Source organism: Urocampus carinirostris, chromosome 2, assembly GCF_059441175.1.
Source record: "Urocampus carinirostris isolate Australia breed hairy pipefish chromosome 2, RoL_Ucar_1.0, whole genome shotgun sequence".
In the NCBI taxonomy this organism is placed as follows: domain Eukaryota; kingdom Metazoa; phylum Chordata; class Actinopteri; order Syngnathiformes; family Syngnathidae; genus Urocampus; species Urocampus carinirostris.
Window position 1 is genome coordinate 10,241,471 of NC_142350.1, and position 15,114 is coordinate 10,256,584.

A 15,114-nucleotide genomic window follows, 5' to 3' on the forward strand; every position below is an offset into this window, starting at 1 on the left:
AACCTGGAATCAAACTAAATAAGTAGCACTCAACCAGGCAGCTTAGAAATAACAGGTAGTTGTGTAATGAACTTGGTGATAAATTAACAGATTATCATTCTGCATTTTTTTCTTTCACCAGATTTCAAGCACAAACATGGAAGAAATGCACTAATTGACAGCAGTGATTAATTAATTCTCATAGGCAGCTACGGTACAGCATGCGTGGGTGGGTGAACGCTGTGATGTTGCCATGAGAACAGAGCTGCTTGCTTCCACAAAACGATGTTTTGGGAAAGCATTGTAACAGACCTCTGACATGTGATTTACACATTCAGTGCTATCAACGACTATGAACGTCCAACCTCCATTTTCATTTGAAGTGAATGATCATACATGTGATCATTTATCAATCGCTATATTTGTTAGATAAAAGGGAACAACGTCGAATCGGCTGACCTCCGTTCTGATTGGCTTCTTAGGTGTGATGTCGATGGCCTTTACTCTGATGGTAGCCGTCTCCACCTTGGGGGTGAAATCTTTGGTGGAGTCCTTAGTGGGTTCTTCTGCTTTGGGCGCAATGTAAACCATACCGACGGTCACTGCTTCTTCGGCCACTTCTTCACCTGCACCTGGGAGAGGAAAGACAACAAAAGTAATATAAAACCAGTGGTGTCAGTTATATGCGTTACGAATATCATTTTTTACTACATGGTCAGAAGAAGCTAATTATGCTATGCAACGAGTGTTGCTGATTCGGCAACTAGTATTAGCGACTATAAATGAACAATAAATGGTTGCTAAGTGCAGCTGGAGTCACTGACGCAGCTGAACAAAGCATTAGTGGTACTTGCTCAGCTGATCTTTTTTTTAACTCATTCTATGCTATTAACATCTATAAATGTCAAAGTTGCAATCATTATTAAATGATTAGCAAAATCTAACAGTTTCTGTTCCACAGAATACATTATTTTACATTCTTCTTATGATTATTATTATATATATTGCATATTTACCCATTCTTTTCTTGTTTCCCTCAAAAAACTATTCAATTAAATCAACACTGTTTAATTTGTTTTCAATGAAATAACATTTAAAAAAATTCTATGTAAAATTGAATTACCTTACTTTCCTATAAGGCGCACTGGATTATAAGGCGCACTCTTGAATTTCTGATTTTACGTGCGACAATTAGGCCGGAAAATATGAAAGTTCAAATATTTTAAATGTGCAAAATTATGTACCATCTGTCATATCAGATTATCCTAATATACAATCAGAACATTAATAAAAAAATATGTACCATATTTATTTGTGTATGGAGCACGTTTGAGTGTGCACAGGATGGCATTAAGTTTAATATCAATATGACACTATTTCTACTAGAGACAAATGGAGAAATAGGAAGTTGTCATGAAAGATATAAATAAACGCAAAAAGGCAAGACGAGGGAAACAATTCTTTGTTGTATTTGATGATAAATCGGATTTTGAAGGACAATAGATAAATACATTGTACATTTTATGTCGGTATCCTGTTCATAGTTTATTTTGTCAATGAATAATTTAAATAATGGCCGCACAACTCTTGTCACTAACAATGCTGAGAATAGAAGAATTCAATTTATTGCTATTGTAACATGTAACAACAAAATTAACATTTGTTTCTGGTACCGTGGGTAAAAATAGTGTGGGATAAAATCTAATGCCTTTTCACGGGTGGTCTAGTGGTTAGTATTTAGCACTCTCACAGCCGCAACTCAGAGAGAAAAGTGAAACAAAATTTTGTACCATTTTTTAATAAAAAAAATTCGTTGTGCGCATTTTACACAAATGAATATAGTATATTTGTTTTTACGCACTGTTGTCTTAAAAATTTCTGACTGAATACTGAGCGCAAATCCTTTTTTTCTCCCTTTTTACCTTGCATGACTGTATTCTCTACAAATATACAACTCTTGCACTGTGATGAAAATATGTATTTGTACTTGAGATGGAAAATGGTTGGGACTTTTGACCTATTACGATCTTCCAAGATAAATAGCTTGCACAATGTTACTGTCAAATAAATCACAGGCCTGAGAAGTATTTATATTCCATCCAAGTACTCTTGATTGCCAAGTACAGTGGAATCTCGGTTTTCGAACGGCTCTCAGTTCGGACAAATCGGTGTTCGACCAAGGATTTCGAGAAATTCTTGCTTCGCTGTTTGGTCAAAAAATCGGAGTTCGAACGCCGGTACGCTAGGGTGCGATGCTGAGCGGCGTACGGGTGTTTTAGCCCCTAATTATGCCTCCGAAGGTCGGTGCAAGCAGGACAGGTGGAAAAAAAAAAAAGTTGTTCGTCCAACTATTGCCTTTAAGAAAGACATAATAGCTAATATAGAGCCGACATAATAGAGGTGTACGAATTTCCGATCTTGCTAGTGAATACAGCATGGCTAAATCTACTATCAGTACGATAGTAAAGAATAAGGAGGGTGTGAAATCGAGTGATGCGGCTAAGGAAGTTAGCGCTATAAGCAAGCAAGTGCCGCAAGTTTCGGAAGAGGTTGAAAAACTTTTGATGATTTTTCTCTCCCCACCGTCCACCACAAAAGTAAGAAATCCTATTCATAATCCTTTTTTAAAAATTTTTACACGTTCATGTTAGCGTAATCTTTCGTACGGAATATTACGATAACGCGAACGTACGATTAGCCTGGGTTAGCTCCATTTCAGTTTACGTTCTTGGTAAACATTCAGGGTGTTGGAACGGATTAAAACAATTTTACATTACTTCTAATGGGAAAAACGATTTTCGGTGATCGACCAAATCGGTTTTCGAACAGGGTTCTGGAACGGATTATGGTCGAGAACCGAGTTTCCACTGTAAAATAACTTTTTAAAAAGTGATTTCTGACATATATTTCTCACCTGAGCCTGAGCCTGAGTTAAAGTCATCATCATCTTCGGGGTAGTAACCTCCTGAGCCTGCGTCGTCCAAGTATAAGTCATCGACCTGAGAGGACAACTGAGCTGCCTCTGCTATCTGTAAAACCACAAAAAAAAAATATATATATATATACATAAATTGACTTGTTCAGTGCCAAGTCAATTATCTGTTATAATGTGGATGAGCTAATTCTTGCAACCCAATATGGGTCAAACGTGTTACAATATTTTATATAGTTTTAAATGAATGAAAAATGTATAGCCTTTATAGTGATTAAACAGTAGGACAACAAAGTACTGTATAATTGATACGCTAATTTAACACCATTTGTACGCGGAACTAATGTTCTTTCAACATTCTAGTGAACATTTGACAATCTCAGGGCTTGCGGACCAAATGTGGCCTGCCACAATATTTTATGTGACTCGCGAGACAATGCTGGGAGAAGCACAAGAGAAAAATGAGCGTCAAAAAATGACCTACAGTTTTAAATGTGTCCAGTGAATGTCGCCAGAGCCAGGCGCAGCTCACAAAACACCGACTGTAGCTGTATTTGCTGTCTATGTTTAATCAACCAGAGAAAACTGAAAAAACCCCACCTTGTTACTATTGTAACAGACACGCTTTATCAAGGCAATACGGGAAAAAAAGAAAATAAAGAAAAGGAAAAAAAAACACCTGGGATCTTTGCAGAAGTTTATTTAGCTCCTTTCAATAATATATATTTAATCTGACAGCAAAGATCCCATATTCAAGTAAACATTTTTATGAAAAAAATAAAAAGCAGAAAAACTTGAATAATTAAATCGATCATTTAAAATCTTATTTGTATGCTACTTTGTCCCTTTCCAGTCTGCAAGCATTTTCCTGAGTTAAATAAATTGTTGTGGAAAATAATTTAATTGTTTTTTGCTTTTTTTTTAACAAATGCACAGTTGATAAACACTAAGAGAGATTTAAAAAGGAAAACATATTAAGGGAAAAAACATGACTGTTTTTTAATTAAATCTTGCATGCCTTAATCATAATTTAATTGTGAGCCTCCAAAAAGACTCCTAGTCCTCCAACTAAGGCATGCTTTTTACAATATTAATCTACTAGTCCACCGCTTTTTCTACCATGTGGTCCCAGAGCTAAAATTACTTTGACACCCCTGCTCTACAGTGTTAAATATTTATACTTTTTAATGTAAAAAAATAGAATGAAAAATAACCCCTTTCTACAGCTCTTCAAATAGTCTGATTAGTTGTGTAGTTGTAGTTCTGAGTAAATAACCTAAATTTGGGTAACTTTTTCAAATAAAATAAAGTACAACACAAACCTTTTTTTGGAATTTGAAACTGAGTAATTTTTGGTCTTGCACTTGCTAAACTGGGTCAGAGATGCTTTGATTTAGACTTGGAAAAAAACAGGATAAATACTACGAGTACAAAAACATAGTATCACAGTTTTGTTTTTAAGGTGAAAAAAAGGGTCTTGTTGGTCATCTCCCCCATTACCCGACCCCCTGCCGTCTTGACAACTGTTCTAAATGGTTGGAATGTTTGTATTAGGGCTCAAGGCGGCAACTTATTTGCTTAAAAAAGCTCCTTTCCCTCATTCTAAGATCCAACAATTAAAAAAAAACTCCACTCTTGTATCGTATGTGGTGTGTCGGGCGTATGTGACCGGAATGGTTACGACCGCATCCATGACAACATCCATTCAGCCCCGATTGAGTAATCTGTAGTCAGCTGTATCGGACTTTCAATACACACGGTCCTACAAAAAAAATAAAGAAACACCAAACATAATATATCATCCCCGAGTGGGATCTGTTTGCTCCAGATCCAGGTCAGCTCTGAAGAAGTTGTGCTGATAAACCTGGAGTAAAAAGACATCGGATTCGAGGAAACAATCAATTGCCTTGACAGAAAGACCAATGAGGGGCAGTCTTTTGTCGGCGGCAAAGAATAGACGAGAAAAGCCTAAGTAAAGGGCAATGAGAAATCATGCCACGCTAATGCTAAGTAAAACCAGCTTTGCTTGGTTGGAGATAAAAAAATGCACATTTGTTTTGAAGAAATTGCGCCTATTTGTAGTCGTTGAAAGGACGATACGACAACAGAACAATACGATTCCAGCGAGCTTTCAACTCTCAGCTCGCCTGATCAAAGGAAGAATTTGTTCAAAAGCAACTTTCTCTTAACCTTGCTTGGCTTCTTCTCTTTGGAATACAACCCCCACCCTCATTACTCAAAGCTATTCAGCGTTCATGGCGCTCTGCAGGTCAAAATGCATCGGTAATAACGCTGTCACGCACGGCCACAAAGGATCCTAATGAGACGGGCCCACACACGCGCAACGCCGAGGTGAAAATGTATGCAAGTATTTCGTTAATTCGTTGGATATACATTGAGGGAGGGGGCGATTGAGCGTGTTAGCATGACAACAAACCGGCATTCAAGTCCGTTGCAGTGCGACAAATTCATGCAGTGTTTTGATCAAGTATTTTTCTTCGACGGTTCTAGACCTGGGCAATAAATACAAAAAAAAAAGATTAATTTGCAGATTTAGAAATGCACAATTTGAACGTTTAAATGGGTAAAATGGTTAGAATTGTAATGCTTATAGTTAAACAGTAGTTACTAACTATTTAATCGTAGAATTTACAAAAACCTTGAAAATCCTTTTTTAGAATGGATAAAGAGATTTTTTACATAGTAGCATTAAAGAGTGTCATTATTTTGTCAAATGTGGTTCTTAGATAATGTTAAAGGTGTTGTCCAGGATTTAAAAATGTTCTAACCGCTGAGGCCATCTTCTGGCTTAAGTCATGGTCAGTGTGTAGCACATGTGAATTTCTTAGATGCGCTCAAAAAACTTTCTTTTTCCTTCTTTTTGGGGTTTGTGTTGGTGTTTGGACTGTATTTGAAAAAAAGGCTTTCTCTTACATTCGCCATTTTCATGCTACCCTAAAGAAAACTGTGATCATGAGCATGAAATGACTCTCCGACGCCCCCTCACTTCCCCCACCTCCTACCTATATTCCTGCTACATAAAGTGTTGAGCGTACTTAACAGCTCTGATAAAATATGAAAGCAAATAGGTGCAGCGAGAAAACAATTACAAAGGCTCTTTGAACTCAGTTGGGTATTATTAACACATATTTGATAGAAAAAAAAAATTCTACTTTCAACCTTTTAAGGACACCTCAAACGTTGCACCTCACCTTTAAATCGTGAATCAAAACTGTTGGTGGTACTAATGTACCATTAACATTGTGAATACACAAATGGGGATTACTTAAGTTTATAGTTTTAGATTTTTTGTAGTTTGCATAGAATATGCATATTACGTAATTTGCCATAAACTGGCAGAGTAAACTATGGAACAGCCATAGTATTTGGTAGCACTGCAATTAAGAAAGTAAGCCAGGAGCATGAGTAGTATTTTTTTTCTTTGCACGAGCTACAAGTAAATGGTAAATGGTCTGCATTTATATAGCACTTTTCAAGTCAATGAAGACCTCCCAATGCATTTTACAATGTGCTTCACACTTACCCATTCACACACACACACACTCACACACCAATAGGGAGTCAGCCATGCAAGGCGCCTACCTGCTTATTGGTGTTCAATTTGTAATAAAACAAATTCCAAAGTCAGTTATTGTTGTCTGAACACTTTGTATAGGACGTGTTAATGAATGAATAAAACTTTCTGTGCGATTGGTGTGGTTTAATGTTTAAAATTGATCAAAAACCATAATCTGCCAGACAGATGAAATCGAGGATTTTATTTTTCTGTATTTTCTAACATGTTATGGGCCCAACCAGAACCTGCATTTTGATGACTTTTCCACAATGTTCATTTGAATTGAAAACATGTTCTGTTGTTGGATAAAGGGATAGTGAATAATAATATTATAATACATTATAGTTGACCAACAATATAAACGCCAGATCATATCGTTTATCTGATTCATTTATTGGAAAAAAGGCTTCAAATAAATCTTTCCACAAGGGTTTGGGTAAGAAAATGTTATGTACTGATGGTATCATTATCTATCTTGTAAGACTTGGATATTGTTGCTTTCGTTTTAGGGAGGAACATTCTACAATTTATTTTGGTAACTTTTTTAAATTTTTGCAATGGTTAAAATGAAAAAAAAATAAAAATAAAAAATCAAAATCAAAACTGCAATAAACTGAAAAAAAAAACCCCGTCAGTATTTGCAAGAAATCCGGATTTAAAGGAATATTGAATTTCGAATAATTTATTTCTATCTTAAGAAAAAATATGCCGGTGTAAAATGATCAACTATTTGCAGAGGGGGACTTTATGTACCAGTGATATCTGTACATTTAATGTCTTATACGGGGTGGCATTAGTTCAGGAGGTAGAGCACACGTCTTGGGATCAAGAGATCGCAGGTTCGATTCCCGGCTCCTCCGGGTTGTATGTCGAAGTGTCCTTGGAATCCCTAATACCCCCAATAAGCAGGTTGGCGTCTTGCATGGCTGCACGGCCGCTATTGTTGTGTGAATGGGTAAGTGTGAAGCACATTGTAAAGTGCTTTGGGAAGTCTTCATTTACTTGAAAAGCCCTATATAAATGCAGATCATTTCATTTCATTATACAGCACTTTGAGTTGCATTTCAGGGTCTGAAAAAATGTCGGACGAAATATTGAATTTAAAACAAATTAGTTGTTCCTGCCCTACTTTACCTATTATATAAAGTAACTGCAGCATGCCAATGCTTGTTTGACCTGTAAACCAAAGTAGAACAGCCGGCAGAATCTGGACAAAAGACCACAGATAAGAGGCATACTTGGAGGGATCAACGGAGGCGAGAGAGAGAGAGGGGTGGGGGGTCAACGAGAGATGAAAAAGCAGCAAAGGATGTTGGAAGAACACATTTTTGCTGACAGTGGAATAGCCCAAAGTTAGCTATGTGAAAAGCCTGACAAAAACCACATAGTTCATGCCAAATATGAGCTCACAATCAGAGCGTGTCAGGGTAATATTTACATATCTCCCTCCGATCTATAGGAGTGGAAATACTAAAAAGCGTCCTGACTTGGAATTTGACAAAGTACTCAAAATACTACCTCGAGCTGGGTCGAAAAAAACGACGATCCTCAAAAGAATCCTCAACATCTGCAACATTGCGAAACCACCCACGGCACATAAACGCCGTTCAAACACACCCACATTCAGCTCTCGCATCTCAGAGATGAATACCGGTGCACATCAAAACACCGACTTCAAAAAATTAGAAAACAAGTGCAGGGGGGGGCTTCTAGACGGAACGCCGTTCAGAACCTCCTCCAGCCGTCTGTGATGCTCGGATTTTTTTCCCCCAATCATGCTTTGAGCCTACCTCATAACTTCTGGAATCTCAGACGGGACCACAAGAAATTGAACTAGATAGCTCTCAGTTTTGAGCACAAATCCTATTTAGGGAATGTTACCTTGTGTAAACCCTGAGATGAGAATACAATCACATCCTACATTTAGCCTGCCAATTCACAATCCAACATGTCCTGCTAAGTCTTGCTGCATTTCACAAGCCCGGTAGTTATTTTTCTGAGTATAAGATATGATTATTTGTAATAATCTCACACACAAAAAAAAACAAAAAAACAATCGCATTACTTCCCCTTCGCTGTCCCATTCCTCTGCAGGGCATAAGGGGAGGGAGTAGCGTAAGGGACACAAATGTCTTTTTAGCAAGATTGGTGAAGAGTCCCCAATCAACATTAAAGGGAACAAACCAATTATATATGTGTATGTTGTGTTGTATTGTGTTGTGGCATTTAAATTCCTACACGAAAAAGAAAAGCACAGAAACGGGTGAGAAGTGGTTGTGGAAATGATGAGGGAAGAATAAACAAAACCAAAGTGCAGTACTCCTTTTTAGATTCTAGAGGAAAATTTGTTTGATCTGACCAAAGAAGTGAAAGGGCGAAGTAGTAAGGGGGCAAAGGCTACTTTCAGGAAGATAGATGACGAGTGCAACCCTCAATATCACAATCCAACTGGAAGCAAATGTGGGTGGGGACAATCCAACTATATATGTGTATTTGTGTGTTGTGTTGTATTGTTTCTACGGATAAAAAGGCAAAGCACAGAGGCAGTAGTGAGAGGTGGTGCCGAAGAAGATGAGGGAAGAATAACAAGAGCGAAGTGGAGTATTTGTCAGGGTTAGTGGTGAGTGATATGGATATAACCAATCATGAAGGACTTAAACAGGATAGTGTTCTTAAAAAAAAAACAACCCTTTAAATTGCCCCTAGAACCTGCCCTAATTCTTAGAGGAATCATTCACTTTCCCTCACCAAAAAAGTAAAAGGGCTAAGTAGCTAAAGTACGGGAAGGGGGAAGAGTACGGGGAAGAGGCCTTTTCAGAAAGATAGGTGACGAGTGCACCCTAGTTATTAAAATTCAGGTGGACTCCATTGTGGGAGGGAATAAACCAATTATATATGTGTATGTTGAGTTGTATTGTTTCTACACCTTAATAGGCCAAGCACAGAGGCTGGAGTGAGAGGTTGTTGTAGAGAGGATGAGAGAAGAATAAACAAAAGCAAAGCACAATGCTTGTCAGGGGGTAGTAATGGGTGGAATGACAATAACCACTCATGAAGGATTTTAGCAGGATTGTGGTCTAGTTTTTTCTAAATATCATTACATTGTTTCTGAAGCTTTTCCCAATTCATAGATGAACAATTTGCTTGCCCTCACCAAAGGAGTGAAAGGGCGGAGTTAAAATAGGGGGAGGGGGAAGAGTAAGAAAAATAGGTGAATTACGTAATTACAATTCGGCAGAAAAGCAACTGTGGGAGGGAACAAATTAATTATATGTGTGTATTTTATGTTGTGTTGTGGAATATACCTTTCCACAGATAAAAAGGCAAATCACAGAGGCAGGAGTGACATGTGTGTGTGGAGAAGATGAGGGAAGAATAAACAAGAACGAAGCGCAGTATTTGTCATGAAGGACTTCAACAGGATAGTGATCTAAAAAAGTAATCTTTAAATCGTCCCTGTGGCCTGTCCCAATTTCCAGACAAATCGTTTGCTGCCCCTCACAAGAGTGGTGAAATGGGGGTGGAGCTAAAGTAGGAGAAGGGGATGTAATGGGATTGAGCCTACCTATTGAGAAGTGTAAATTCCACGCATTTAGATCATTTAAATCATAAGAGGAATCAAAACAATTAATGAATTATTAATATTTTGCTATTTGTCGATTAATCGATTAGTTGATTCTCCTGTAACGTCCCTCTTCCTATTTATTTTCCCTTCAGTTACGTTTCCATTAGCTACTCAAGTCTTTTTCACAATCTCTAGCAATGGTTCCAAGTGCTCCATCCATTGTCAGCTGGTGAATAAATGCAAAAATCTCAATTGGAGGATTGTTTTGCTGCTTCCACATTTTAACTCTACTTATGGTGGAGATGGAAAATAATGGCCATGGAGTCCGGCAGGCGGGAAATGTTGTCCAACATGTGTTGCGATTCCATCAACAAAACTCAACAAAGTGTCCAGTAACTCTAAAAATTCCAGACTTTATCTCGGAACAGCAGACAAAACACTACAAAATTGAGTGAAATTAGAAGCAAGAGACTCCTTCCACCTGGAGGACATTCTAAAGCAACGCAAAATGGTTATTACAGGAAGTCATCATTTTGGAAAACAATTGCTTTGACGAACTATCGCCACTAAGGACTGACAATAAGCGATAATTTCTGCACATAGGAAAAATAAATTTCCACCCCGTACTCCGAATTAAAAAAAAAAAAAACCTTTCCTGGAAGACACATCCGCCTGTAGAATTTGTAGAAGTATCCTGGGACAGTTTTTGCACATATACGGGTTAAGTGCGTCTGCCTTTGTGCTCTTTGAACCCACAACTTTTATAGCCCTCCTGTGGATCATAATAGGGGACTAATTGATGGTCTTTTGAGTGCCAGCCCCCGGAGAGGAGCTGTTCCTGGAGGAAGTCGACTCTCTTTGAGCCCCTAAGGTCTGGAGCTCCCCCGGCAACGTGGAAAAAATATTGGTGTTCACACACCAGAAATTATACTGCTGGTTTTTACTGCAAACTACTCTTTTCCATACTTTGGTCTCTGATTGTGAAGGATATAAATGTGACAAATAAATACATTAGAAACAGAAATATATTCATAAATGGAAATACATATTTTTTAGAAAAAAAAAGCAAATAATTAAAATTGATCATAGAATCGAAAATAAATTAAATAAAAAAACTAAAAAAGACGTTTTTAACAGTATACTATATTATTTATTATTATTATTATTATTATATTAAATAGAAAATGAGAAAACAATCATATGAAACTTGAGGATAAAATGTGACATTAAAAAAAAAAACAATTTATTTTTCAAAACAGCTTTGCCACATTGTTTTGTAAGGGTTAATAATGCATAATAAAGTAAATTGCAATCAATTGATAAGAGGAGCAATTGGCTGAGGTTGACAAATAGTTATTTCATAAGATTTTTATGTATACATTATCTACATATTACACTTTTACATATTTACCCCCTTACTTTATTTACTTTGTTTTTTATTTCAACATTTTAGAGTTACTAATATGAAACTCTTCAGTGCTATGCGTTACAGATACCAAAAGTACTTTTGATACACAGTATTTTCCTCAAAACAAATACCCCCACAATTGAAAACAAACAAAAATCCAGGATATTATGTGAAATTCACATGTTTTTCTAATATCTTTTTCAGACATTTTGGATTGAGCACGCAATTGAAAAGCGTACAATACTTATCAACCGTTCCTGCATGGTGGCTAGCAGAAAGGATAGTCGTCGTGAGTAGCTTTACCACAAAATATTTCTGGTATCAGCCCGATACCTGTATCTAGATCAAAACTTGATTCATCTAATCTAAACCATCTAAACTACTATACTATACTGAGCTGGTAGCCTAGATGGTAGGGCGCCCGCTCTGAGACTGGGAGGTCACTGGTTCAAGCCTCGGCCGAGTCATGCCTAAGACTTACAACATTGGTACTCATTGCCTCCCTGCTTGGCGCTCGGCATTAAGGGTTGGAATTGGGGGATTTGGTCACCTAATGACTAAAATGGCTGCGCCCTGTTTGGCTGCGGCTGCATTGGCTAACTGTATGGGTCAGGTGTATCGACATTTCGTTCTGTGTGCATTGTTACAAAGAATGACAATAGAAGTAAATTCTATTCTATACAAATCAAGAGTTGGGTGTGTGTTTTATTATGTGAATTATAAGCTCTGAAAGGACTGAACCAATTGTCGTGAAAATTTACAAAGTTGTACTTTGGACCTCCATTAATGTCTTTAGTTAGGTTTCGTGTCAAATACCCTCAAAAAATGGATAGATATCTGCTTTTGCTGGTTCTGCTTTTCGTGGGATCTTAAACACCCTCTGGCCGCCAAAAAGGGTAGTGCAGTTCTCGACCACCAACCACTTCTAAAAGCCGAATCCAATAAATTTTGCTTGTCTGGTATCAGTTCTTGTACATCTCTAGTAAAAAATACCACTCATTGATTCCCTTTTCTTGCTCTATTGCTTCCTCACAAGAAAAAAGTAGATTTTACGGTTTCCTCAAAAAACAGACAGAACAATGGCTTTGATCTCCATCTCTGGATGTTCCACGGAGGGAATAACACAGACTAATTCCACTTTAATTCAGCCGTTGACGCATTACGGATGATTTAATTTGGCTTTAATCACAGAGCATTTCAGCAAACTGATTAAAGGCTGTCGACAGCCTCTCTCGAGGCACCGATGAGATTCGTGTAGAGTAAAAAAAAAAATGACAGCCACCTGATAACGTCTCTCGCTCGGCGCTGCCGGATCTCATGAATAAGAAAACAATGTGGGGGCTCTTGTGGCCTTATTTAGAGAATACCTCAGTGCTGTGGTATCCGGCTTCATGGAGCATGACTGGCTTTCTGCATTCTGCACGAGAAGGCGCAAATTCCCAGACCTGGCAAGCTTCGCTGCTCCCTTTTGCAAAAAAAAAAAAAAAATGCACACCCTCCTTCCACCCACCAACGCTTGGATTGGGGAAATTCCTCAGCCCGGTTAACCGACTCCTGATACACATGAAAAAAAAAAACAATAAAGGGCTTCATTCTTTAGGGAAACACGAGACACTGGGAAATGGCTTCACCTTCCAGCCATTCTTAATGCCAAGGTGGGAAAGATTTGCTGCGGGGAGCTATCTAACCCCGCACCGCTATTCCCCAAACCCACCTCCTGGTTGAAAGGGAAGTATGAAGCTTTCAGAGGAAAACTGATGCAAAAATGCAGGTTGTATTATTGAGAATCTCCTTCGAATCTAGTGATCAGCAGAGTAACCGTAATACTCTCCGGTGTCAATAGGTGGCAGAAGACCAGCCTGTGATTTGTACTTGAGAAAAGAAACGGGAAAGATTTCAAACTGGACCGCGAACAAAATCTGGACCCGCATTTAGGAAAGCAAATACAACAAATACATCTAGAACACTTTGCAATCCGATATAACTTTCACCTTTTTATGTGTAGTTGAAAGGCTCAATGCTTAGTAGACGTTGGAAACATGTGTTGGTCTGGAGAGGGATGGGCGCCACCATGCAATACTTGCCAAAGGCACACCACATGAAATGGTGCCCCTACGATCCTAGTGGTTAAGGGATCCAAACACCTACACACCGCAGGCACTCCAAATAGGGAGAGAGGACATCAATGGACTTTGAACTTGCAAGAAGACAGGGAGAGAAGCCAAACCTCAGACAAGAGGTTCCAACCTGTTTCAAAGGCCCTCCCTTGAGCCCTTTCTTTTAATTAAATCTCCTAAGTAACAATAGCAGAGGGTGTGGATATCAAACAACAACATGATTGGCCGATATTGACAACGATGTAACCCATTCATAGTAGTCAGAACAACGAACAAGCATCTTATGCAATCTCTTTCCTGGTATCCAGTAGTCAAAACGGAATAAACATCAGAGGTGAAAAAAAATTGGTTCTACAGTCCCAAGTACATAACAAAGAAAATTAGTTGGCCGCGTCTGTGTATCTCACGGTTGGCATGGTGCCCAATTGGCCCCGCCCATGTGGTCCCAGCTGCGGCTCGTTGAGAGATTGACTTTCTGTTTATATGAAGCTCAGCCCCCTCTTGCTTCACGGTCAGCCTGTCAAACGAACATCTGCCCCACAAGACGTAGGTTCTGACTCGGTTCTGGTTTCCTGGGATATCTCCAGTCCGGTATTGTTCCTGTTTCTTTTTGTACTGTTTAATTTCGGGTTCTAGTTTTGTTTCCGTCATTTTTTGTCCTGTTTGTTAGTTACTTCAGTTTTGTTCCCGTCTGGTTTTCCATGTTTATTTTCCATATTCTGATCCGTTATCTTTCCTGTCTGTCACTTCCTGTCCGGTATCGACCCCATCTGTCCGATATCAACTCGGCAATTGGAATCGGTCTCTGGCTTCCGGTCTTCCCACGCCAGACCGGCTACCTAACGTGCATGACTCCCCATTTCCCGTAAAATAAATAATTGTGTGAGAACGTCACGCGATTGGGTCCTGTATCCGTTCTGGTTTTGACAACCGAGTCCAATTTTAGTAAAGATTAAAGAAGATAATACTAAAATTTAGGTTTAGCATAAAAAGAGGATTCTAATTTTAATGGGACTGACATGTCACTGTTATCTGTTATCGTGAGAGATATTTATATAGATAGTAATGATAACCAAAAGGGAAAAATCTTATTTCTACAAACACAAGCAATGTAAGGCTTAAAGTAAAACCGTGCAACTATTTGCAAATATTTTGTAAGTGCAATTCATTACTTGGCCACATGTAGTACTTTAACTTTCTAAAATGTTTTATAGAAAAAAAGAAGCAATCCCTCGCTGTATCACGGTTTACTTCTCGCTGTTGCGATACTTTTCATTGTGCATTATGTTCAGCATTATGTTCAGCATTCTGATTAGCTCAAGAGTCGCCTGCCTCTTTTCTGCCTGAAACAAGGGGGATTCAAAGTAGTGCACTGCAGCAAAGATTTTAAAAAATTATAATCTGACAGTATAGAAGTTATTTGTCGAAGAACATTATAAAGCACAGTATCTTTATTATAACTTTGGTAGTTTGGTTTCAATGAGTAATTGAGTATTTAATTTAAAAAATTAGAGGTTTGTAATTCGCAAATGGTGA

General features: G+C 38.2%; 1 protein-coding gene across 1 annotated transcript in view; it reads right to left on the bottom strand.

Annotated features, from left to right (window-relative positions):
• sdc2 (syndecan 2) overlaps positions 1-15,114 on the bottom strand; it is a 58,904-nt gene that overhangs the window by 8,449 nt on the left and 35,341 nt on the right. The window contains exons 2-3 of the mRNA XM_088328857.1: positions 2,894-3,008; positions 439-611 (exon numbers count right to left, since the gene is read on the bottom strand). Of these exons, the coding sequence (XP_088184983.1) occupies positions 439-611; positions 2,894-3,008 (288 nt within the window). The remainder of the gene's footprint in view (positions 1-438; positions 612-2,893; positions 3,009-15,114) is intronic.